The following is a 27,581-nucleotide window of genomic DNA, read 5'->3' on the forward strand; positions in this document are numbered from 1 at the left end:
GATCTTCAACAATTTGCAGTTTGATCTTCATTTCCCCATGTTTGATGAGAAAGAAATTTAAATGATTACAGAAGAAAACTAGCAAAACATTGTTTCCATAAGTACTGTTCCCCAGGGACTATGAGTATGGGTGTATGCACTCTTCAAGTTATCTTGTCTAGGCTGTTATCAAATTAGGTTGGTGCTTAGCATTTTTCAGATTAATAAATAGTCCAGTGAGTATATTAAATTTTTATAATGTATTTGCAGTAATAGCTTATAATAAAAAAATTATAGCTACTATTTATTTGGCACTATGTACCAACAGTTCTTTATTTCAAGGAAAAGTAAATGCTACTTACAGGAAAGCTATGATCTAAGTCCCATAGCGCTCAGAAATCTTAAAACTTTGCTTTACAGAAGATCAAAAAGTTGGACCACCAGCTCAGCCTTTGCACTCAGTTGTCCATGCTAGAAATGAGGAACAGTATAGTCAGCTCCAGCGAAGACGAAGACGGCTTACACCAGTTTCTTCGGGGCACCTCCAGCGTATCCTCTCTTCGTAAGTTATCCCCTCCCTGGGATTCTGATGGATGTTGCTAGAAAAGGACAAATGACAACTTTGATCAGAAAAGTAACTTTTCAAGTTGAAATTATTTGACAACCTAAAGGTAACAATAAAAATAATCACTTTTTCTAGCTTTTTTTCTCTATTGCCCATCAGGTAAAATCTAACTAGAACTCCTATTTCCATTTGCCATATACTTTTCTCAAACTATTGAGTGGAGTAGTATGAAACAGTCCATATGGCTTCCTGGGCATGGTCTTCTTGTTTTCACGATTTTCGTGGAAACTACATCCAGTGTTTAAAATGGTAGGAGGCAACAGCTGGAGGTTATACTGCCAGCTGGTTATCTCAATGTGACCACCCAGAGTTAACAGGTGATCAGTTAACAGAACTTTCCCTAAGATGAAGGAGGCCACTCAGCTCTACTGTGAATCACCTCATTCACCAAAAGGCAAGTTTTTCAAGATTCTGCTATAGCTTAGATTGCTTTAAAACATTTTAAATAGCACTAATGACACAGATGTTAAAGTTAATAAGGTGCAACAGAATTATTTCAAGAGATGCTTAATGTTAATACTTAAAATTATTTCATAATAAGTATTATTCCAATAATGGCAGTGTAAGAATGTTGAACTAATTAATGGGAAGTAGCAGACAGGCAGATTCTCTCACTGCATGAACTAAAAACTATTCATCTTTGCAATCATATGTAAAACCAAAGTAACTTTTAAGAATGTCCAGATACACATTCAACAATCCTAAACATGTATGTAAATGATCTTGTAACTTCGGATGCTTTAGAGAAAATGGATTAAGGATTTTAAGTATTGCACATTATTGCTGGAATTGACAAGGCCATGTAATTGGTGTAAGTGTCAAAGCAAAGACTAGGCACAGAAGTGCATTATGGGCCTAAAGGAGCTTTCAGAAATAATACAGATGAGAACCTGGAAATGGCTATATTTTATTCCAAAGTAACTTTGTGAAAGTACAACTGAGGTTGACCAAACTCTGAATCTACTAGCATGTCAGATGTATTATCTGCCTTATTGAAACAGTTTGGTGGTCATTAATAAGCATTTTTCAATGGACCCATCTTAATTACTCATACAGTGATTTCTAAGAAAGGCCAGCAGAAGGGGAATTACACTGAAATATTGTGTGTGATTATTCTTCCTGTAGAATGGCTTTTTTGTAGTTTTTATAGTTCTTCAGTATTGCTGAGGAAGCCCTGAGAACAAGCAGTACATGGGATGGCCATTCATTTTCTTAAAATCAGCTTGGGTTTTCTGTAGTATTTTATTGTATAATCTAAAGCTTTTGGACATTTTGAAAGTGAAAGTGTTAGTTGCTCATTTATGTCTGACTCTTTGTGACCCTATGGACTGTAGCCCGCCAGGCTCCTCTGTCCATGGGGATTCTCCAGGCAAGAATACTGGATTGGGTTGCCATTCCTTTATCCAAGGGATCTTCCCTATCCAGGGATCAAACCTGGTTTTCCTGCATTGCAGGCAAATTCTTCACCGTCTGAGCCACCAGGGAAGTCCTTTGGACATTTTAACATTTCAGAAAAGAAAACCTTCCCTAGGGTATGTTGTTTAAACAGAATGAGAACATTTTTTTCAAGATTAACATGTGTACTATACTTGCCTCCAGAAGCCTAGATTTCCAGGCATTTTGTGGATAGATTACACATCTTGCGCATATAGACCTGGGTCCTTGCTCTAATAATTATAGTTGTATGACTTGGAATAAATTGCAGGACCTTTTTAATCTGACATGAGCTGTCATATCAGATTGTCAGGGCACAATTCCTGGTCTGTTTCCTTCCCTCTTCCTTATATAGTGAATTGTAAGTTTAATCCAAATGGCTGTTTCTTGCATGGGTAATTGAAACTTCCATGTCTGAAGAGGCAGGCAGCCCTGGGGGACAGGGTGGCAGCTTTCCTTCTCAGTTCCCTTGTTCAGTTGTACTTTGCTGTACTGAAAATGTGTACAGCCTGCTTATGTTGTTTATTTAATTAATAAATGTATATTTTAGCCTCAGGTTTATTGTACAAGCTCTTACACGTTATGATGTAAATGCATAGAGCCATGTATATGCATAGTTTTGAGTGTGTGCATGTGTGTGTGTGTGAACTGTACAGAAGATGGATGTTCATCCCTGCTTCCTTTTAACAGTCCTCATTCTGAGTTTCTCAGCTTCACCTCTGCAGCTTAATGGAAGACATTAGTATTTGAGCACAACACTGATATTAATTATGAATTATTCATCCTACCATGTGATTCATTAAAAATTGGTTCGTTCTTACTTTTTCTTACTTAGATTTTGTCCCAGAACTACAGAAGGCTGTTTTTGCTTTTCTTTTGCCCAACCCATCAATAGGGCATCAACTTATCCAATTTACATTCCTTGTAAAACAGAATACAAAACCAATCCCGTAGGACTATCAGGCTGAAATAACATAATTCAGCACACTTTGAGCATGTGAGGTCCCCAAAACAAATGCCTAAGCTCTGATTATTCTGGATTTCTGATATACACATGGGGGCAGCCAGGGCAGCTGAACTCAGCAACAGCAAGTATCAGCTTCATGAATGCTAGTGGGAAGATGGGAACACACGTTTATTGACAATAGCAATTATTATTTTTTCAGGTACTCTCTAAACATAATCACATTTAATCTTCACTGCAGTCTGCATGGAAGAGAGGTATCTTAGCTCTCACTAGATGAAACAGTGCTAACAGATGCTTCCCCCAACCTCTGGCTATGATAGAGAGGCTGCTTTCTTTATTTCTTACATGCACACAGGTGCTGCTGGGTCCTCCTCACTCTGGGACACTGAAGGAGCAGCTGCTGTTTGGGTCACTGCCACTCATGGCTGAGGGAAGACAGTGATGGCAGAATCACAACATGGCTCTTAAAGCTGTTTAATTCCTTTTTGCTCGCCTGTTGCTTCATTTGCTTGAGTTCCATGTTTGGAAGTGTGATTGTGAGACAGGATGTCCAGGATGTGTGAGGAGGATTTAATGCCCTTCAGTTCAGTTCAGTTCAGTCGCTCAGTCGTGTCTGACTCTTTGAGACCCCATGAATCGCAGCACGCCAGGCCTCCCTGTCCATCACCATCTCCCGGAGTTCACTCAGACTCACGTCCATGGAGTCCATGATGCCATCCAGCCATCTCATCCTCGGTCGTCCCTTTCTCCTCCTGCCCCCAATCTCTCCCAGCATCAGAGTCTTTTCCAATGAGTCAACTCTTCACATGAGGTGGCCAAAGTATTGGAGCTTCAGCTTTAGCATCATTCCTTCCAAAGAAATCCCAGGGCTGATCTCCTTCAGAATGGACTGGCTGGATCTCCTTGCAGTCCAAGGGACCCTCAAGAGTCTTCTCCAACACCACAGTTCAAAAGCATCAATTCTTCAGCACTCAGCCTTCTTCACAGTCCAACTCTCACATCCATACATGACCACAGGAAAAGCCATAGCCTTGGCTAGCTGGACCTTAGTCGGCAAAGTAATGTCTCTGCTTTTGAATATACTATCTAGGTTGGTCATAACTTTCCTTCCAAGGAGTAAGCATCTTTTAATTTCATGGCTGCAGTCACCATCTGCAGTGATTTTGGAGCCCCCCAAAATAAAGTCTGACACTGTTTCTACTGTTTCCCATCTATTTCCCATGAGAGGCCATGATCTTTGTTTTCTGAATGTTGAGCTTTAAGCCAACTTTTTCACTCTCCTGTTTCACTTTCATCAAGAGCCTTTTTAGTTCCTCTTCACTTTCTGACATAAGGGTGGTGTCATCTGCATATCTGAGGTTATTGATATTTCTCCCGGCAGTCTTGATTCCAGCTTGTGTTTCTTCCAGTCCAGCGTTTCTCATGATGTACTCTGCATATAAGTTAAATAAGCAGGGTGACAGTATACAGCCTTGACATATTCCTTTTCCTATTTGGAACCAGTCTGTTGTTCCATGTCCAGTTCTAACTGTTGCTTCCTGACCTGCATACAGATTTCTCAGGAGGCAGATTAGGTGGTCTGGTATTCCCGTCTCTTTCAGAATTTTCCAGTTTTTTGTGATCCACACAGTCAAAGGCTTTGGCATGGTCAATAAAGCAGAAATAGATATTTTTCTGGAACTCTCTTGCTTTTTCCATGATCCAGCCCTTATATAGATATAAGCTTTCTTCCCTCTGCTCCTGGACCAAGGTGCTCATCGAGGTGCCTTGTCATTTCTGTCTTCCCCTCCTTACAGGTTTAGCTCCCTACACGTAGTATATAAACATCCATGCAGACTGACTATCCTTGGCAATTCCATCATGATAAGTGGTGCTGAGCACAGGCATTGTCATGGCAACAGGTGGACACAGGATGTTTCTTTGCAAGTTGAGAACTTTATTTTAGTTAATTGGAGTTAAATAATCTATTGTTTTTTAAAAATCCTGAGTCAGTGTAGGTGATCCAGTCTGTTAGAACTCATCTTTGAAAGATTTTGCTAATTTAAACCATGTTTTTCAGAAATAATTAAAATTTATGATTTCTTTAACAGACTATGGAATAGTTAGGAGATATTTCTTCCTGACCAAAAAAGCCTTTTCAAGTATTTTTTGGTTATTAATGTCAAGAAGGTGCTCTGGAAAGTGTACTAATTTCATATGACCTAGGGAAAAGTGAAAGTCACTCAGTCGTATTCGACTCTTTCGGACCCCAAGGACTATAGTCCATGGAATTCTCCAGGCCAGAATACTGGAGTGGGTAGCCTTTCCCTTCTCCAAGGGCTCTTCCCAACCCAGGGGTCAAACCCAGGTCTCCTGCATTGCAGGTGCATTCTTTACCATCTGAGCCACGAGGGAAGCCCGACCTAGGGGTGCAGATCTGTGCTAAGCTGAGTTCGTTTGCATCTGGTTAGTACTCTTGTCTGCTAAGACTAGGCAGCTTATCTGACATAATAAGTTTCCCTCAGCTCTCTTATGTATTTCTTTACCTGGAAATATACAAAAAGCCAATTCCATCTTCTGAGTTTCATGAAATAATCTTTTCAATCTAATTTGTATTTCATTTCCTCCTGTGAACAACTGTAGGCTTACAAACAGGATTATAGGGAGAGGTGGAAAGGCAGCAGGGACCCAGAGATGAACCTAAGAACTGTTCTCAGATCCACCAGAAGGGGTAGTGAAAAGCAGCGCCCCCACTTCGTCGATGAGCAGAGTGCAGCTTAGGAAGGTTAAATAACCTGCTCAGGGCCGCTCGTCAGCCCTGAATCTAAGAAGTACTGAATTGGTTCCAAGGTCTTGCTTTGCCTCTGACCTTACAAATACCCGTGCATGAGTGTAAACTTGTTTGGGAATATTCAGCCCCTGTTGCAGCCACTGACACATCCTGACCACTGTCATACATGTTCTCATTTCATCTTCACTCACCTTCACAAGGTAAGTATTGTATTTCCTCCTTCTCATGGCAAGGAATATGCCATTCATCTCCTCTGGGACCTTAGCGCACAAGCTCCTCCAGGCTGGGGGACTGTCTCCAGGGCCCCAGCCCTCACCAGTCCTTTAAATGGCCTCTCTCCTCACCCAGCATGTTCCCATCTGTGAAATGACTGTAAAATAATTTTATTGGGCTGTATACTTTCAGTCTTTTAACAAAATAAAATCATCAAGTTAATATGCAGTTATCAAATAATTTAAAAAATTGTTTTCAATGAAAAGAACTGACCCCTTTCAACCTAACCACTCTTTAAGAGCAATCATATTGGAACAACTTTTGTCCAAAATGCTAAACAGTGTGCTGTTAATTGACTTATCCTCCTAACCTTTATCTTCTAACCTAGTTCACTTTTAACTTCCCTTCCCGCTTCTGCTCAGTATAAAATATGACTAGTTTTTATCCCTTTATTGTTTACATTTGTAACATTAAATAATACATCAGTTCAGTTCAGTTCAGTCGCTCAGTCGTATCTGACTCATTTTCTGAATGTTGAGCTTTAAGCCAACTTTTTCACTCTCTTCTTTCACTTTCATCAAGAGGCTTTTTAGTTCCTCTTCACTTTCTCCATAAGGGTGGTGTCATCTGCATATCTGAGGTTATTGATATTTCTCCCGGCAATCTTGATTCCAGCTTGTGTTTCTTCCAGTCCAGCGTTTCTCATGATGTACTCTGCATACAAGTTAAATAAGCAGGGTGACATATAAACCTCCATTTCTTTTTCTCTCTGAAGCACTCCTAAAGGTGAGGACATCAGCTTCCCTACAGTTACTTATTCTTTCCCCTTCTACCTTCAAACTCTTGTCTCTTCTTTAACTTTTCAACAATCAAGGTTGAAAACATATTTCTATTCCTTTTTTCTTATTTTTTAATTGGAGGAAAGCTGCTTTATAACATTGTATTGATTTCTGCCATAAAACAATGCAAATTAGTCAACATTTTATGTATATATATATCTCTCCTCCCTCTTGAGCTTCCCTGTCAGCCCATCCCACCCCCTCTGTGTTATCACAGAGCACCAGGCCAGGCTCCCTGTGTTATACAGCAACCTCTCAACAGCTGTTTTACACATGGTAGTTTATATATGTCAATGCTTTTCAATTCATCCCATCCCCTCTTTCTTGCACTGTGCCCACAACTCCATTCTCTATGTCTGCCTCTCCATTCCTCGCCTGCAAATAGGTTCATCAGTACCATTTTTCTAGATTTCATATAAATATGCATTAATACACAATATTTGTTTTTCTGTCTTACTTCACGCTGTATAACAGGCTCTAGGTTCATCCAGCTCACTACCACTGACTCAAGTTCGTTCCTTTTTATGGCTGAGTCATATCCAGTGTATGTATGTACCACTCTTTATCCATTCATCTGTCATTGGACATCTAGGTTTCTTCTGTGTCCTGGCTATTGTAAATAGTGCTGCAGCAAATGTTGGGGTGGGTACTTGTGCCTTTTTGAATTGTGGTTTCTCGGGGTATATGCCCAGTAGCTGGATTGCTCCATCAGATGGTAGTTTTAGTCCTAGCTTTTTTAAGGACTCTCCATACTGTTCTCCCTAGTGGCTGTATCAATTTACATTCTCACCAAAAGCGCAAGAGGGTTCCCTTTTCTCCACACCCTCCCCAGCACTGATTGTTGTAGACTTTTTGACTATGGCCATTCTGATTGGTGTGAGATGATACCTCATTGTAGTTTTGATTTCTCTGATAATTTCTCTGATAATGAGTGATATTGAGCATCTTTTCATGTGTCTATTGGCCATCTGTTGTCTTAATTGGAGAAATGTCTGTTTAGGTCTTCTGCCCATTTTTTGATTGGGCTGTTTTTCTGATGTTGAGCTACATGAGCTGCTTACATATTTTGGAAAGTAATCCTTTGTCAGTTGCTTCCCTTGCAATCATTTTCTCCCATTCTGAGTGTTGTCTTTTCATCTTGTCTATAGTTTCCTTTGCTGTGCAGAAGCTCTTATGCTTTTTTAATTGGAGGAAAATTGCTTCGCAATGTTGTGTTTCTTTCTGAACTGTTTTTTAATGTGGTAGAAATACATGTAACACACCAATTACCCATCTTATCCATTTTTTAAACGTACAGTTCAGTTCAGTTTCAGTTCAGTCGTGTCCGACTCTTTGAGACCCCATGAATCGCAGCACACCAGGCCTCCCTGTCCATCACCAACTCCCAGAGTTCACCCAAACTCGTGTTCATTGAGTCGGTGATGCCATCCAGCCATCTCATCCTCTGTCGTCCCCTTCTCCTTCTGCCCCCAATCCCTCCCAGCATCAGAGTCTTTTCAAATGAGTCAACTCTTCACATGAGGTGACCAGAGTACTGGAGTTTCAGCTTCAGCATCAGTCCTTCCAATGAACACCTAGGACTGATCTCCTTCAGAATGGACTGGTTGGATCTCCTTGCAATCCAAGGGACTCTCAAGAGTCTTCTGCAACACCACAGTTCAAAAGCATCAATTCTTCGGTGCTCAGCTTTCTTCACAGTCCAACTCTCACATCCATACATGACCAAACCATAGCCTTGACTAGACGGACCTTAGTCGGCAAAGTAATGTCTCTGCTTTTGAATATACTATTGAGGTTGGTCATAACTTTTCTTCCAAGGAGTAAGCGTCTTTTAATTTCATGGCTGCAATCACCATCTGCAGTGATTTTGGAGCCCAGAAAAGTAAAGTCTGACACTGTTTCCCCATCTATTTCCCATGAAGTGATGGGACCAGATGCCATGATCTTTGTTTTCTGAATGTTGAGCTTTAAGCTAACTTTTTCACTCCCCTCTTTCATTTTCATCAAGAGGCTTTTGAGTTCCTCTTCACTTTCTGCCATAAGGGTGGTGTCATCTGCACATCTGAGGTGATTGATATTTCTCCCGGCAATCTTGATTCCAGCTTGTGCTTCATCCATCCCAGCGTTTCTCATGATGTACTCTGCATATAAGTTAAATAAGCAGGGTGACAATACACAGCCTTGACATACTCCTTTTCCTATTTGGAACCAGTCTGTTGTTCCATGTCCAGTTCTAACTGTTGCTTCCTGACCTGCATACAGGTTTCTCAAAAGGCAGGTTAGGTGGTCTGGTATTCCCATCTCTTGAAGAATTTTCCACAGTTTATTGTGATCCACACAGTCAAAGGCTTTGGCATAGTCAATAAAGCAGAAATAGATATTTTTCTGGAACTCTCTTCCTTTTTCAATGATCCAGCAGATGTTGGCAATTTGATCTCTGGTTCCTCTGCCTTTTCTAAAACCAGCTTCAACATCTGAAGTTCACGGTTTAAAAGGTATTAAATATGATTATTCTCTCTGCCAATTATAGTTATGTCTTCCTCCCTTCATCCATGGCTTATTTGATAAAGTTTAAAGCAAATAAATAGTATTGACATTACGCTTTATTCATAATTTAATAATGGGCTCTGACTACATTGCTTTCTTTGGGTTCCCGTGGCATCATGATTCCTGATCTGTTCAAAGAGTCTGTTTCTGTTAAGTTCAAATGGATTCTCCTTTTTTAAAAACACAAATAAATAATGCCACTGTAGTTTACTTCCTGCCATGCCTCTCCTTTTTTCCTTTAAAGTTTTTCTTATGCCTTACTGTTAGGACCATCTTATTCACCAGATCCCCAGTATCTGCTAGTGGCTTTTTGTTTTGGGTGAATCATTTCATTTCTTCTTAAAGTCTGAGTAGTTATTTGATATTTGAGTCATGCCTTTTCCTACTGCTTTTTGTTTTCATGGATATCTCTAGTGGCCTCTCTTTTTCCTTATCCTTACCTTTTTGGTCTCACATCCTCATTCTCCTGGGCCATCAGTTCCATGTCCCCTTTGTCTCAGGCCTTCCTCATAAGGCCTCTCACCCTCCTACCTCACCCCATACTGGTGATTCTCTGGCTCTGATGCACAGCTGCCATCCTTGAACTGCCTTTCCTATCCCCCTGAGCTTATCCACCAACTCTGCAACCCTAAAGCTTTCTCTTTAGGGCAGGAGAGGACTCAGGCTATTCCTTGGCTACTCACACCTGTTGCCCGGGCATCTCAGGGCCCCGGCCACCCATCTGAGAAGCCAGGAATTGATCCGAGAACCTCTTCATAAGAGCCGCTAGCCTCCTTATCCTCCCCATTTGCCATAATTTGTATAATTCTTTGCTGAATCCCTCAGTGGTCCTCAGTCCCTTCAAGGAAATTAGGTCTAAAGGCATACCTAACTCTTCAGCACTATTATTCAGAAAACTTCCATCCAAACTCAGTTTCTACAATCTGAAATAATCTTATGACCTCAATGAAAAACACGTTTTTTAAATTTAACAAAGTCTTATAATACACATAAGGCAAAGGCATAAAGGGGATGATAATCCTTTTCTAGCAAAAAAGCCATTACATTTTCCCCCATCCTCATACATCAAAAAATGTATAATCTAATTAAAATTCTAAACCCCTGTAAGGTTTTTAATTACTTGTTAAAGCAGTCGGCCAGATGGTTAAACATAATAAAAGAACACTTTGAAAGGAATGAAGAAAATGTCATCAAAGTTAACAAAGGAAAGGGGAAAAACATCTTACCACAATTATACTGGAGAGTTTATAAAAGTGTCATTCCTTGTTAAAATTTCTGAAGCAGAGAGAGAAGTCACTTGACAAACTTCATATCATGGTCCTTTGCTTACTTAAAGATCAAACTTGAGGTCACTTACTCATTCTCTGGAACAAGTGTGACCTTCACTCTGGATTTAATAAGAACAACTATGTCTGTTTACTTTCTCCTGCAAGGAGAAGCCCTCAGGCCCTCATGTAATCAGAAGCACACCAAAATAGAAATAAGCTCAATAAGGATAGAGTTCTGTCAAAGGGCATCTCTCCTACCTAATTTTTTAGCACTTATAGCAGAGTTTGGACGGATGGTTATGCAAGATCCCCTGGGTCTGTGTATAAAAAGGCTTCCTGTGTTTAATTCGGGACTTTAAGGTACAAGGCCTGGCAGGGCAGCCTGAGCCCATCCTCCGTGGAGGCGCCTGGCTGGTTTGCCGCTGCCAGCAACAACCCTCAAGGACACAAAGCGCGTCTTGATTGCCAGCTCCTTTTCTTTTCAGCTAGGTTCACACACAAGCTGCTGTCTAAGCAGGTGTGCTGAGAAGAGACCCTGCTTCCTGGATCCAAAGCCACCTGTGGGTGTCCTCCTGTGGTCTGGCATGAGTAGAGGTGTCCACTGTTTGGTTCAGAGCTATTCCTCTTAATCTGTCTTCCGCATTTGCTCAGAGGCCGTGTTTTTTAGTTTTACTCTCTTACGTCCTAAGGACGATGGCTACCTGGTGCTCCCATTCTCTTTCCCACCTAACACACCGAATTGGCACACAGCTCAGAGTCAGTTCTGCTTTGCTGGCTGGTGTTCTCCAGGCCTTGCTATCAATGGAAGCAAGTACATGTCTTCTTCTTGGCAGATTTTTTTTTTTTGCCAAGCAAAAGTAGCTCTTGATGTAGCTGTTTAACAAGGTCACACCTGATAAGTCTGGATTGAAGTTCAGTCTGAGACATTTGTTTTATTTACTTTTAGAATAAATTGTGTTAATTGGCAGCCAGGGGCAATTGGATGATATTGATAACTAAAAGCCAAAAATAATGCTAGTTATCGCTTCTTGATTATACTAAATATCAAAGATACAGTTAACCACTTCTGAGTCTTAACTGTAGAAGTGGCTTTAAAAGAAGAATAAAAATCAGTTTCCTAGAAAATTTATGGAGATGGAATTATTTGCCCCTCTAGAATTTGGAGTAAATGAAAAGCGAAGCATTATACAGAGGTCATGAACCTCATAGTCATGTTCTCGAGAGGCAAAAGTAATTTGAAAATGCACTTGGCTAAAGATGAGCTCAATTTCTCTCTCTGTTCTGTCCTCATGCTCTCACACTTAGGGAAGGTATTGGGCCTTCTGGGCAAACTTCTGATGAGGCATCAGTGCACAAGGTTAGTGAAAAACTGGGCAAACTCGTAGAAAGAATTTTTATTAACGTTCAATTTTTGAAATATTACTAGTCTCCTCGAAGTAGGATCTTCTTTTGTTGCTGTTGTTCACACTCCAGATTGGGTTTTAATTAGTGGACAAAAACGATTTCTGGCAGCATGGTGATGGCCCCGGAGTCTTTCCACTGAACCAGTGGTTCTCCTACAGAGGGCAGAGAACACCAGGTCAGGGTCAGTGAGCTCCCTCTCCAGGAAGCTCCTGGCTGTGACTATGGCCAGTTCCCAGGTAGGGCCAGATGACTGTCATACTTGGCTCTCGGTGGCACAGAAGCCAGGCCTCCTGAGGTTGAGACAAGAGCGTGGGCTCTGAGACTCCAATTCCTCTCGGGGGTCAGACAGCCTGCTGGCTCTGGCCGCTTCTGGCAGCTGTAAGTCAGACTTCATTCGTGTCACCTTCCAGTGCATCGGTCTGCTCAATGGAGAAAACAGCAACAGGCGCGGTGGTGAGAATTGGATGAGGGGACTCGTGGGCTCTAATGCACCACAGAGCCTGAATTTAGTCCTCTCCGTGTGGGGCGGGGGCGTGGAATCTTTAGCTGTCAGTCTTGCTGGGCTGTCAGCGTCTCCTGCTTTGCCCCAGCCGGTTTTATTTCTCAGTGTTTCCCTTTCTGGTGGGAACGGGGTTCATCCACATCATCTCCCAGCTATTCTTCTTAGGTGTCCAGGTTGTCTGTGCTTTAGCCTCTAAGTAAAAATACTGATATGGATGCTGTAAGGATGAATTGCTCCTCTGTTGTACAATGGAGTTTCTGAGAAGATAGAGGCAGAAACTAGGTTTGGTTTGCTTTTATTTCCTAACGTTTAACCTAGCCTCTTGCACAGGGTAGTCCCTTGGGGATCCTCTAGGCCGACTGGATGAAAACTCTGTAGCAGGTGATAGCACTGGTGCACCTCGCTGATGCTGACTTGGACGGATGGTACTCCTGCCTGGGCTGCAAGCACTGTCGAACCATCAGTGATATGAAAGTGATTTCCCTCAAGGCACGTAGTACAGAAGGCAGTGATAACAATCACTTTTGCAGTGAGGTGTTACTGTAAACTGAGACCTGCATGCATCTGAGGGCCACTGATGGTGGCCCACTGGCAGGACTTGGACTTGACCCATCAGAGTTCCAGTGTGTGGTTGTGTGGTTTCCCCACGTCCTCAGGGAAGGCCCCATGCAGAGTTTCAGAGAGGGATTTTTCTCATGTACTAAGTAGTTATCAAGGACCTAGCTACATGTGGGTACTTCAGAGAGGCTGCAGGAGAGAAAAGGCTGTGATGACGCCCATAAGATGCCTGTTTTCTAGTAAGGGAGGGATGCAAGTACTTGTCTTTTGGTGGAAAACGGAATCACCCCAGAGAAGGAATTAGGGAAGACTACGAATGAAGGCAGTAGCGCTTGAGGCTCACCTTGCGGAGTGGAGAGGAATTTGGTGGGGAGAGTGGAGAAACCAGCCCACGAGGAGAGAAAAGCAAGAGGAGAAGAGGAAAACACTGGGCTGGATTTGGGGCACTGAGAGTTTGCCAGAAGGGAAGCGGGCCCCTGGATGTCACTCCAGGACTAGAAGTAAATCTTGTTTACTTTTTAATGTTACATACTAAGACTACAGTTCTTCCTTTCTCAGGCAAATAGAGCAGGAAGAGAAAAAATTCTTTCACAGAATAGTGGTAAACTATCTGCCTGCCAATGCAGGAGACAAAAGAGATGAGGGTTCAATCCCTGGGGCGGGAAGATCCCCTGGAGTAGGGCATAGCCACCCTCTCCAGCATTCTTGACTGAGCACACGTCAGTGAAAAAGAAATGCTTCCTGTCATATCAGTAAACAAGATATTGCAGTCGTCAAGTCATCTCATTACAGCCACCCTGATGGTGAGCCCTGAGGGAACTCAAGATCCAAACAGGATGCCTGCCACATAGCAGTTAACCACTGGAGCCCCCCTGACCACACACTCTGAGGAGACTCAGGATGAAAAAGCACAGGACACTGGCCCCAGACAGCTGAGGTGCACGGCCAAGGAGCGATTTCAGTCAGTGCAAACTCTTGCATCTTCTCATACGTAGAAGAGTGCTCAATTACTTGAGATGTCTGGTTTTCTTTAATTGATATTCTGACTACCTGGTCTTTGTTGCAAAAAATCCTGTATATTCAGGCCCCTCCCTTCCCTCCTGGGACCAGTCTCTCAGAGATATCTGAGAGACTATGTCCTGGGCTTAAGTCCTCAGTTTTGTCTGCCAAATAAAACATAGTTCTCAACTTTTAATTGTGCATTTTTTTCAATTGACAATAGGGAAGCTAAAAGTTCTTCCAGAGTTTCTCCAGGTCATTTCTAGTTGTACTGGTTCCTCTCTTCATTCTCTCTCTCAACAGAAAAAGGCAGTGATTGGTGAGGTAGCTAAAGGGGCAGATAACATTTTGGCCCCAACGTGGATAACTACCTCAGGTTACTATAGAAGCTGTAGTACCATGCCTTTGGTTGGATAATTCTATATGTTTAGTTCTCTAGTTTGATAGATGGGCTTAAAATCTTCAGACCAATTCTCCCCACTTCCCCAGCCAAAATGCAATGGGCATGTTCGTGTTACGTGTATCGTACATCTTCGTACGTCTGGATGCTCTGCATAATTGATTTGGCATAATGCTCTTAGGCATGCCATTTTGCTTGTTCTCAGGGTCTATCTGATTGCAGATACTCAGCCTAAGTTAATATTTCATGAGATTCAATCATAACTTGAGGCTACAAATATGATGGAAGTCATGCCTATTGTTTTTCTTAAAAAAACAATAGACAATTTTGCTGCACTCTTACACTGAGCAACACAAAATGCTATTTGAGCACAAGTCTCATTTCCTTTATTTGCTATTCCTATGAGCGATGATGAATTTTAACAAGTTTTCTAATGATTTAGGCCATTGCTCTCCTAAGGCCATATTATTAAGTCATTTTACTGACTTATATTTACAAAGGGATTATGATATCCTAGGCACAGATATAAGAATTTAACAAGTTTGAGTCATGTAATCCTCTTAACAACCATATGAAATACATGCCATTATTATGACTTCTGTTTCACAGATAGAGAAATTGGGGCACAGAGAAGTGAAGTAACCTGCCCAAGGTCACACAGACAGGTTACATTGCCATTTGAATAATTCACATGCACATTCCAGGTGATGGTTGGTATGTCTGCTATAACCTGTGTGAAAAAGGATTAAAAGTATATGTCTGAGAGATTCTCCCATGCTGTGCTCGAGGCAGAATTGTGTTCCTAGACTGTTTTAATAGAAGCTAATTTTCTACCAGTTACATCAGTAGTTGTCTCCCTGTTAACTCAGTATTTTAACTAACTGCAAATGTTTAAAAGTGAACAATTTCCATTTGTATATGACAAACACACTAGCTCTGCCAAAGTCCAGCTCCGCACTGTACAATTATGATCTTTTATGTTGAAGGATGTAGCTGTGGATCATAGCATCTTCCAAGATGGCAATGACTATATAGTGAATAATAAATGGAAGTTACTGTATATAACTTTTTGTATATACTTTCTGCTTCCCCTTGTCCCCCTGAAAAAAACTCAGCCATAAAAGAGAATGAAATGTTGCTATTTGCAACAACATGAGTAGACTTGGAAGGTATTATGCTAAAGTGAAATAAGTCACACAGAGAAAGACAAATACTGTATGATATCACTTCTGTGGGGATCTAATAAAATACAGTGAACTAGTAAATATAACAAAAAAGAAACAGACTTATAGAAAACAAACTAGTGGTTACTAGTGGGGAGAGGGAAGGGGCGGAACAATACAGAGGTAGGGAATAAAGAGGTATAAACTACTATGTATAAATAAGTTACGAAGACATATTGTATACCACAGGAATATAGCTAATATTTTATAATAACTATAAGTGGAATATAACCTTTAAAATTGTAAATCACTATATTGTACACTTGTAACTTATGGTATTGTACATCAACTATACTTCAATAAAATTAACAAAAAAAAATTTAAAGTTTATGTAATGGTGTTATATGAATCTCTAACTGGAAAACAGTGATAAATGTTATATATGCCAAAGAGACTTAAGTGAAAATAATTTATATATAAACGAATCCTTTCTTTGATGGTATTGATGTGCTAACAATGGGGACTGATTCTGAAGCTGTCAATGGAAGGAACACAGAGTCCCCAAAAGTTACTTTCCCAAGTATCTTTATCCTGATCTCAAAATTTGATCTAAAATAAGCAATGTAAACTTTTTATCCAAGTAAGTTGAAATATATATATATCTTGAAAAAAAAAATGACAGCAACATTTTATATGTGCCAAGCACATTCCATGATTATTTTGTTTAATCCCCTGAACAACCCCGTGAGGCAGGTCCTGTGAATGTCTCCTTTCCACAAAGGTGGAAACAGGCCTGGAGAAGTTTAGTAATGGAGGACAGGTCACACAGCCAGGAAGCAGCACAGCAGGGATCTGAACCTTGGAAGTGTTTCCTGAGCCTCTGGTCTTGGCCACTGTGCTCTGCACCCTTACCCCTGTGCTAGGGTACACAGCTGCCTCTGGCTAGGGATTAAGAGCTGATCCTGATAAATTTCCTGTTGCCTTTTTATGTCTTCATAAGATCCTACTACTCTTCTTTGCTGTAGAGCAAGTATGTGAAGAGTCAGATTTCTCCCATTGTTCCTCCTTCATCAGCCTTACACTTAGACTGAGTTCAGCATTTGCTGATAATATTGACCTCACCCTGCTGGAGGGTAGAGCAAGAATATGGCTCAAGCCTGGGTGGGGCTGAGGGAGACCCTCATAAAGTGGAGCCTGACACAGAATGTGGGAACTATACAGGAGGGAGTTTGTGTGTGCTATAATAGTAGGCACCTTGAGAAGCCTATGCAGTTATTAATAATAACTTCTACTCTTACTTTTAGACAGTGTTTTTTCTTCCATCAAGCATGGTGTCCATTATAGTAGAAGCTCAATTAGCACTTGGTGAATGTATGAATGAATGAAGGATAGACAGAATGAATGGATTGTTTATTTGGTTTCTTTGATATAAGGGCCTCTGCTGTTTTTCTGGATTATATTTGCTCTATCCAGCTCTTCTCTCCTGCGTGCCTGGATTCTCCTCCTTGCCCCTCCTTCTCTCTCTCCCTCTCCCCTGTAAGTCCAGGGAGTTACTGGACAGTTGGTGGCAAGAAATATTCTTTTGGGTGATGTTCCAGATGGTGGAGGTTTTATAGTTTCAGAGTAGAACCATTCCTTAGGGAAAGTAGGAGTTAAATCCACCTTCAAGGGACTAAAATTACCACCTATGATATTAATGTAGGAACGTGCGTTCTGAGTCCTAAGCAGACTTTGGTGCAAACCACTGGGAACTGCATATGTCTGAGAAGCTCATACCATCCAAGCACCTGAAATGACATCCTCTCTACATCTGTTCTCATGGACTAACAATGGCCTATTGACTTTGCTGCCTTGCAGAACATTGGTCTATAAGACATCTGGTCCATGCTAAGGTCCTTGATGTTTACAGGATCATGTAGTGCTGTCTAAAGTGTCCAAAGACATTCGGTCCATGCCAAAAGGTCCCTAATATTTGGTCTTGCCCAAAAGGATTTGGCATGCACAGCAATTAGAGAAGAGGTAAAAGGGACTCAAATTGGAAAAGAAGTAAAGCTGTGACTGTCTGCTGATAACATGATACTATACATAGAAAATCCTAAAGATGCTACCAGAAAACAATACTAGAGCTCATCAATGAATTCGGTAAAGTTGTAGGATACAAAATTAATACACACAGAAATCTGTTGCATTTCTATACACTAAGAAAGAAAGATCAGAATGAGAAATTAAGAAAACAATCTCATTTACCATCACAGCAAAAAGAATGAAATACCTAGGAGTAAACTTACCTAAGAAGATGAAAGACCTGTACTCTGAAAACTATTAAGACACTAATGAAAGAAATTGAAGATGACATAAGCAGATAGAAAGATATACTGTGTTCTTGGATTAAAAGAATCAATATTGTTAAAATGACTGTACTACCCAAGGCAATCAACAGATTCAATGCAATTCCCATCAAAATACCAATGGCATTTTTCACAGAACTAAAAAAAAGAATTTTATGGAAACACAAAAGAACCCGAGAAGGCAAAGCAAACTTAACAAAAATGGAGCTGAAGGAATCAGTCTCTCTGACTTCACACTATATTACAAAGCTACAGAAATTAAAACAGTGTTGTACTGGCACACACACACACACACACACACACACCAGAAATATACATCAATAGAAGAGGGTAGGAAACCCAGAAATAAACCCATTAATCTATGACAAAGGAAGCAAGACTACACAATGGAAAAGAGACCACTTCTTCAATAAGTGGTGCTGGGAAAACTAGACAGCTACATGTAAAAGAATGAAATTAGAACATTCTCTAACATCATACTAAAATAAACTCAAAATGGATTAAAGACCTAAATTTAAGAATGAATACTATAAACCTCCCAGAGGAAAACATAGGCAGGACACTCTTTGACACAAATCACAGCAATATATTTTTGAATCCATCTGCTCCAGAAAACAAAATAAACAACTGAGACCTAATTAAACTTAAAAGCTTTTGCACAGCAAAGGAAGCTATAAACAAAATGAAAAGACAACCTAGAGAATGGGAAAAAAATTTGCAAATGGTGCAACCAACAAGGGATTAATCTCTAAAACATATAAACAGCTCATGCAGCTCAATATTAAATGAATAACTTTAAAAATAAGATTTCCTCAGACACTTCTCCAAAGAAGACATACAGATGGCCAAAAGCCACATGAAAAGATGCTCAATATCACTAATTATTAGACAAATGAAATCAGAACTATGAAATATCATCTTACACCAGTCAGAATGGCCATGATCAAAAAGTCTACAAATAATAAATGCCGGAAAGGGTGTGGAGAACAGGGAGCCCTAATACACTGTTAGTGGGGATGTAACTTGGTGCAGTCACTATGGAAATCAGTATTTAGTTTCCTTAAACTGAAAACAGAGCTACCATATGATCCTGCAATTTCACCTTTGGGCATATATCCAAAGAATACCATAATTCAAAAAGATACATGCACCCTAGCATTCACTGCATCACTATTCACAACAGCCGAGATGAGGAAGCAATGAAATGTCCATCAACAGAGGAATGGCTAAAGATGTGGTGCGTGCATACACTGGAATATTGCTCAGCCTTGCAAAAGCAAGAGTGAGTGCCATTTCCTGGGCTTCCCAGGCGGCACTGGTGGTAAAGAGCCCACCTGCCAATGAGGAAACAGAAGAGACGTGGGTTTAATCCCTGGGTCTGGAAGATCCCCTGGAAGAGGGCATGGCAACCCATCCCATTATTCTTGCCTGGAGAATCCCCATGGACAGAGAAGCCTGGTGGGCTATAGCCCATAGGATTGCAGAGAGTTAGACAAGATTGACGTGACTTAGCACACACACACACACGCAGCGACATGGAGGGACTTAGAGATTATCATACGAAGTAAACCAAATATCATATGATATCACGTGTGAAATCTAAAAAAAAGATACAAATGAACTTACTTACAAAGCAGAAACAGACTCACGGACTTTAAAAATAAACTTATGATTGCCAAAGGGGAAAGGTGGTGGGAGAAGGGATAAATTAGTTTGGGATTAACATATACACACTCGAGCTCAGTTCTTCAGTCGTGTCCGGCTCTTTGCAACCTTTTGGACTGTAGCCCACCAGCCTCCTCTGTTTGTGGGATGTTTCAGGTAAGAATACTGGAATGGGCTGCCACTTCCTATTCCAGGGGATCTTCCCAACTCAGGGATCAAATCCACCTCTCCTGCATTTCAAGCAGATTTTTACTTGCTGAGCCGTCGAGGAAACCTCTACATATACACACTACTACATATAAAATAATCAACAAGGACTACTGTATAGCACAGGGAACTTTACTCAGCATTCTGTAATAACCTATATGGGAAAAGAATTTGAAATAGGGTAGATGTCTGTATAACTGAATCACTTCACTGTACACCTGAAATATAGCATTGTAAGTCAATTACACTTCAATATAAAATAAAAATTCAATTTAATGTTGAGGTATGGCAGAAACCAACACAATATTGTAGAGCAATTATTCTCCAATTAAAAATAAAATTAAAAAAAAAAGATGCAGTATTAGGGAAACTGCATTCCTGGTGCCAGCTATAGTCTCCCAGAGAGTTTTATTTTCTAGTTGGAGTTTTTCACTGATACATCACGCCAGCATTAGGGCAGGCTGTACATTAAGTGGTCTTCCTTTCTGTGTCTTTGACAGATGTACCATCCCCACACCAGCGAGCCTCGGCTAGGATGAAACCGATAGAAGAAGGGGTGGAAGATGATGACGAGGTCTTTGAACCTGCGCCTTCAAATACATTTAAAGTTCGTCAGTGGCCTTGATCCCAAGAGAGGATTCAAGTTACCAAGAGGGAAACTGTCTTGGAGAGATCCTGAAAAATACCAGCACTTTTTCACGGCTTTTAGATTTTTTTCTGCTTTCATACACCCAGCTTGGTAGAGTCTGAGGGCAGGAAAGTGAGGGAAATTAAAAAATGGGAAGGTTACCTTCACTTTTACTGGTCAGCTTTCAGTTTCACTGAGCCTTCTGACTAAAATGTGTGCTATTTTTGGGAGAGACATTTTCACAGTGTTTTATAGATATATTATCATTTAAATTTTTAAAAAATCTTAGTGCTTTGTCATTTCAAATGCCTTCACTTATCTTTCCAAGTTGTTGTTCGCTTTCATCAGAGAGTTAATTCTCTGCTGTGGCAATGGGGTTGTCCATTTGATTGAGGTGGAGGGAATGTTTAAAAAAACAACAACAACAGGGAATCTCAGGCTTTGCTCAATGGATTTTCTGGCTGGAAAATTTTAAAGAAAGATGTGGTGCGACTCAAGTATTTTTCTCTCAGACCAGATACATCATTCTACTAGAACATCTCACATTTGTGGACCCTGTATGGATAGGCTGATAATGGACAAAGCTCATCAGACTTTACTCACATTACCCTGATATTACACTGTTTGAAAGTTGGGATGAACCCTGGAAAGGTAACAGTGGAAGCAGTTCTGAGCTCAGGGTCACCCTTTGGCTAAACCAGCTCAGCTGTGATGTGGAGCCATCTTGCCCCATGCTCTGAAGCACATTAATGCAGAGTCAAGTGGCCAAAGAAGCGCCACAGAATGAGGAGGCTGACACAGCCACTGCACTCTCTGGCCACTCCTCTGACGTTCAGATGGTTCCTCCAGGGGTACAGATGACTCCTTACTGTGTGTCAGACACCAGATGCCAGGGCTGCAAACAGAGACACAGCTGTGAGGCAGACGGTCCACCACAAGCTCTGCTGTGATCACCCAACCTAGAGAGTGCTGTGAGGACCTTGATTCTAGATCTCTCTTTTCCACCAGTTGTGATTCTAGACACGGTGGTACTTGGGAAATTTGCATAAATCATCAAGTGGGTCAGTGTGACTGTGGCCCTTCACAGGCCACCCATTTGGGGGAAGCCCTTGGGCTTCCCTGGTGGCTCAGACGGTAAAGCGTCTGCTTGCAGTGAGAGAGACCCAGGTTCGATTCCTGGGTCAGGAAGATCCCCTGGAGAAGGAAATGGCAATCCACTCCAGCACTCTTGCCTGGAAAATCGCATGGATGGAGGAGCCTGATAGGCTACAGTCTATGGGCTCGCAAACAGTCGGACACGGCTGAGCGACTTCACTTCACTTCCCCTGAATGGCTGTGCTCCATCATGCCCCACTGTCTTTATTTTGTGTACTCCGACTCTGAGTTAGTCCCATTATGCTAAATAACAAGTTCCATAAGAAATTATTTTCAGGTGAGCTGAGCCAAAAACATCTTTTGCCAAGAGGTGATTTCCATGAGAGAAGATATAAAACTTAAGTACTCCAAGGTCACTCCATTTTCCTAAACTCATTTTTTAAAGTCAGTTATTTTAGTAATTTCAATTGAGTCAAATTTACATGCTTGATTACTCACTGAGAAAAATTCCACAGACTGGGTATCCAGCTCCTAACGCATTCATCAAATGAATAGCTTGTTAACCTCACCATAGAAAGGCTGATTTCACTTTCTGCTGTAGTAGTCTCTTCTGTTTGCTAAATTAAGATTTTATTTAGGGAAAATGAAACAAAGGTGAGTGAATGACTTTACCTTGACTTTAAGACTTCAGAAACAGCAGACTGAACTCTCTCTTTCAGTGCCTGAATCAAGGGTATGAAGTAATGGTGTTAATACCACTTTAACTATTGAAGTGACGCTATGTAGGCCATTGAGTTTATACATGCATAGGACTAATTTATAAAATCGTTCAACAGAGTAATTAGATATTACATCCTTGTCTAAGTAGAAAGCAATTTTAGATTCTACAAAAGCCATGTTAGTAATGTTCTGTGAGTCCACAGAACCTTGAGATTTTCTTACCCTGACCCATTTTCAGACGCGTCTCACTTAATCAACCTTAGACAGCAGAGGGGAGCATCTCTAATGATCAACCTGGATGTGTTTAGAGGTTATTTTCTGTAGTGTTGGAAAAGCACAAGGTTTAAAAGCACACTGCTAAAATTAGCTGATATGAAGTCATTTACTTTTTTAACGTGTTTGTGTGTGTCAGTGCCATCGATAATGAAGATTATAATCTCAAGATTAGGAATCTTCAAAGAGCCACTTATCTTGAATAGGAAACATAGAATTATCTGTAAATACATCCCTCTAAGGATGACAGTGAAGGAGCCAAAGCCATTGAGTAGTCCTCCCATTAGACTTGATAGCAACGAAGCAGATAAGAAAACATAAAAGATCTCTTATGGATGATTTTTACAGATTCATGGACACAAGTGTATCTTTATATAACATGTAGATAAAAAACACATTTGTTGCCAAAGCGACCAATAAAATGCTTCCTGTGTTTCTTGGCCTTCACTTAGCTGTGTGACCAAGGTCCAGAAAATGGCCTACAAAAATTACTCTATTTATCACCCCAAATCCACTATGTTGAAATGTAACTTCAAGTTCCTTGTATGAAGCTGGAGTCAACATTTATACCAGAATGTGTGGCATTTATAATATTCTGCAAGCTCTCATAAGTGTTGTATTTATAAAATAATAGCACAAACCCTATGATGTTTATAGATTTAAATTAACAATAATGGGTGCTATATAATTATTTTTCAGTTACCTCCTTGGCTTCCTGGGATCTTTTCTGTTTCTCCCCGTGATTCACTTCACTTTAATCATTTTGTGCATTTGTGCTTTGCTCCCAACAGTGTGTTGTGCCCACTGGGAGACACCACTTCTTCACATCTGGTTCTCCTTCCACACGCCTGAAGTTTTTCTGATTTTGTAACTTGGAGCTGCTGATTCTTGCTTCCCAGGTCCTATCGTGGCCTCAAAGGCAGAGTCACTTAGATGCTAGAAAAAATATTTGGTAGAGAAATTTATAACTGCACACTTAGCTCTGCCTGTGGTGCACCCAGGTGACGACCTTGCCCTCTGATGTGGACTTAATGCTAGCGCGTGTGGCACCCAGTCGAGCCCTTGGGCATGCTGGTTGGTCCAGACCCTGGGGTGCAGCTCCAAGGATTCACTGTTATTGATTTTAAAATCCATTTTCCTGGTCATGTGTAAAGCTGCTCTGCAGAAACCGTTGACTCTGCCGTATTTCCCCTCCCTTCCCTATTCCTAACCTGGTTTCACAACCTTTTTCTAATTATGCCCAACTAGAGTGATTAGAAATTCCCACCCACTCAATTCCAATTCTCCATGTGAAGGGATAGGACTGTGCGGGGAACTCAAGGTTGTTCCACACTCATGACACATCTCACTGACACTCTGATCATTACAGAACCCCCATGACATATTGTAGGGGAAGTTTAAGAAACCCACTTTAAGCACTATTTACAGATTTTACTAATATACCTACAACCTAGTTTTAAAGTACCTGAGAATTTTGTGAATGCTTTATACAGACATAGTATTTATAGGAATTGCATTCTTTCTGCTTTTAGGTACCATTTACATGGATATCATTTTACTTTATAATAAATTTACATTTTGTCTGAATAGAGCTTTATAGTTTAAAATATCTTCATATTTTGTCATTTGATCAAATAAACTTACTTGGAATATGTACACTTTTTAAAAATTTTGCTTTTACAATACTGTATTGGTTTTTAAAATTTCATTTGTCTTATATGTAGCTGGTTTTCTCTAATGCCTAAAGGTTCAAGAAAGAGCCTTCAGAGGCTATGGGAATTGCTCTGGTTTAGGCAATCTGAGCAGACATGCACAAGGCGTGCTCCTGGGTTGGCTCCATCTAGTTCTGAAGGCCTGCTACCTTGCTGCCTTTGGTCATGAAAAGGGTGGGCCACGAGGCAGTGGACAATCCTGCCTGGATGCAGCGACTGAGAAGCCTCCAGAGTTTCAATGTGAGGATACATATATTTCAAATTTTTAATCCACTGTGTTTGAAACTTCATTTCTAGTTTTCGTAAGGTTCAGCAATACAAGGAATCACATGAAGGGGACAGAACACGTCCCCTGGGTCTATTTTGGTGGGCAGTCTTTCTTTTCATAAAGAAACTCATATTTGCTTCTATCACCTGTGCTCGATGTTAAAAAGGGACTGGAAAGCCCATCTCTTGGCCGTTTGTAGTAGGTACTTGACACCTAATTAACTTGCTCTGATCAGCGCCAAGATGAGACCCAGCTGGACCGGGCATCTTACGTCACTAGTTAAAGAGTTAATACTCTTGCCCGATAAGCCATGTCATTCAGGCCTAATGTCTGGTTCCAAGACCTGACTTTTAAGCTGACCCATCTTTGGGGCAACTCCCCCTTACCCAGCCTGTGCTGTGAGACTTAAGAGTTTCCCATTATGCCCATGAGAGGTTTTCTGTGGATAGGTGTGGGTACAACCCAACATGAGCTAAAATCGACAGGACTTGGTTCCAGATTTGTGGGAGCAGAGATGGTGCTGAGAGGGGAGAGTGTCACAGAGCTCCAGCTGGAGTTGCTGCTGGTTACTCCCTGGTGAGCAGCAGGTTGAGTAGAGAGACTGCTTTCTTCATGTTGCGTTTGAGGGGCCTCTGGGACAGCAGAGGTGTCAAATCTGGAACTCAGAGGTGGGGCTGGGGCTAAGGATACAGATTTCTGAGCTGAAGATGGCACCACGAGCTTGACAAATTCCCAACAGGTAAAAAACTTTCTGTTAAAGGGTGTGTGTGTGATGAATAAATATGAATGAATACACTACACCAATATTTCCTTAATGTGGATGGACCTAGAGATTATCATACTAACTGAAATAAGTCAGAATGAAAAAGACAAATATGATATTGCTTATGTGTAGAGTCTAAAATATACAGATGAAATTATTTACAAGTCAAAAACAGACTGACAGACATAGAAAACAAACTGACAGTTACCAAATGGGAAAAGGGATGGGGACGGTATAAATTAGGAGTTTGGGATTTGCAGATACAAATCACTATACATAAAATAGGTAAAAAAAAAAAAAAAAAACCAACAAAAAAAACAAGGTCTTACTGTGAAAAAATTTTTTCCTTGCTATTTACTAAGGGCAAATATATCCCCACTTTCAGGTGCTCCCAGTCTCCTTTGTCATCCTTTCACAAGATGATTACCATCTTCCCAGCTTACAGCTTTGCTTTCTGCTTTTCTGCCCCGTTTGCCTGGTCCAGCTGCTCAGTACAGGCAAGACTCCATATCGCAGGACTGACCCCAGGCCTGCTCCTGGGAAAGCAGCACTGTGGCTCAGGATTTCACCCTCTGACTTATTGCACGACAGACCAGCAGAGGCAAATGTGGCTTGAATGAAGCTAAACTACCTTACAGCTGAGTAAATGAAGGCTCACAACCAAAACTCGACTGGTAGAGGAAGGGAGCCTTCAGGGAAAAATGATTAGCGCCATTTACCTCTTGATATTTTTCTGCGAATGCTGAAAACTTCAGAGCTGCTCCCGTTCCTTGGTGGCTACATATAATTAGGTCATTTGTGTAGAGACGGACAGAGGTGAACCCTGGAGTCCCCTTGAAAAAGTTCGGACAGGGGCCAAGTCCCAGGCGCTGGCCCTCCCACGGGGGCCATGCTGCACAGAAAACAGAACCACCGTCAGCTGCTCTGAGTTCGTTTCTCTTTGAAGGGTTTCTGTTATCTTGCAGGCCTCCCTAACGTTTTTCAGTGCGCTTCCCACTATTTCTGTTGTTCTCATCTAACCTCATTAACTCTTCTCTATTAGTACGGATACATTTTGCTATAAGAATAATTACAATATAATGTAGTAGTAATAGCTGTCTACTAAGTACATATTATTTACCAGAGACTGTTAAAGACATTTAAAACAATTTAGTATTTTCACAAAAATCCCGTAAGGTGGTTAACACAACAGAACTGAAGTCCAAATAAGCTGATTTTGCCAGAACAAACCAGCCAGGGAAAGGGCCGTGTTCCATCCCAGATACCTCAGCCTGTGGCCCTGCTCGCCCTGCTGCTTTTTCCGGTCCTCTTCGACAGAAAGCCTGCAGCCGCCACTACCACCTGTTCTCAGCTTCTCATCTTAGGTTATCAAAGGAGTTTCCATGCTGGAATTAAAGACTATAATACTTCAAATTTTTTGTACAGAAAAATATGTATTGTTTAGGGAGAGGCTTTTTTTTTTTAGAAAAATGAAAAGCCAAGATTTATATTGACTTGTAACATAATCTATCAGCTCATGTGAAAATATAAGATCCTAAATACATGATGTTCCAAACTGGTTTCTAATCTCTGCTGTCCACCTCTCTTATCTCAAAGCACTGACTTGAAAAAGGAGGCAGTCTTTGCCCTTGGACATGACTTCGAAGTCAGGCAGATGTAGTTCTGAACATGGGCTCTGACCATGTGATCTTCACCAAGTCCTTACGCCTTTTAAAGCTGCCGTGTCCTTACCTGTATTCCGCTGCTGCTAAGTCGCTTCAGTCGTGTCCGACTGTGCGATCCCAGAGACAACAGCCCACCAGGCTCCCCCATCCCTGGGATTCTCCAGGCAAGAACACTGGAGTGGGTTGCCATTTCCTTCTCCTGTATTCTAGAACCTTTCCAAAGGCATAGTTGGCACAAAGTACAAGCTCGTTCTCATCCCCTTTTCCCTTTGGTTGCCACGTTGAATCCTTAATGATTCTGGAGTCTCGGTAACCACAGTTCTTGTATAGAGTCAGAGAGTTGGTACCAGCAGGACCTGAAGGACGGGTAGGGTAGGGGACAGGCACCAAGGCCCCTCCTGCTCACAGCAGAAATGTCTGTAGGTCTAGGGCGCAGTTTCCAGGCTGCAGTCTCTCTGGACATCTTTGGCTGAGGCAGAGAGAGAAGGCCATCTTGACTTCCACACATGCCCCCAGAAAGCTGGAGGTGGGGGAAGGAGGCTGTAGGTGCCTCTTGTGGGAGGTTGCTGT

At 41.3% G+C, this 27,581-nt stretch overlaps 1 protein-coding gene and 1 long non-coding RNA gene across 3 annotated transcripts in view; one reads left to right on the forward strand and one right to left on the reverse strand.

Annotated features, from left to right (window-relative positions):
• BVES (blood vessel epicardial substance) overlaps nucleotides 1-24,273 on the forward strand; it is a 54,260-nt gene extending 29,987 nt beyond the window's left edge. For both annotated transcript variants that reach the window (XM_027972406.3, XM_060419554.1), the window contains exons 7-8: nucleotides 400-541; nucleotides 20,389-24,273. In XM_027972406.3, coding sequence (XP_027828207.1) covers nucleotides 400-541; nucleotides 20,389-20,513 — 267 coding nt within the window. In that variant the 3' untranslated portion in view covers nucleotides 20,514-24,273. The remainder of the gene's footprint in view (nucleotides 1-399; nucleotides 542-20,388) is intronic.
• Nucleotides 283-27,581, reverse strand: LOC114116072 (uncharacterized). The gene is made up of 2 exons (XR_003590121.3): nucleotides 5,967-27,581; nucleotides 283-578 (listed from the first exon to the last, which is right to left on the reverse strand). It is a non-coding gene; the product is annotated as an uncharacterized LOC114116072 (long non-coding RNA).

The sequence above is a fragment of the Ovis aries genome, chromosome 8, assembly GCF_016772045.2.
Source record: "Ovis aries strain OAR_USU_Benz2616 breed Rambouillet chromosome 8, ARS-UI_Ramb_v3.0, whole genome shotgun sequence".
In the NCBI taxonomy this organism is placed as follows: domain Eukaryota; kingdom Metazoa; phylum Chordata; class Mammalia; order Artiodactyla; family Bovidae; genus Ovis; species Ovis aries.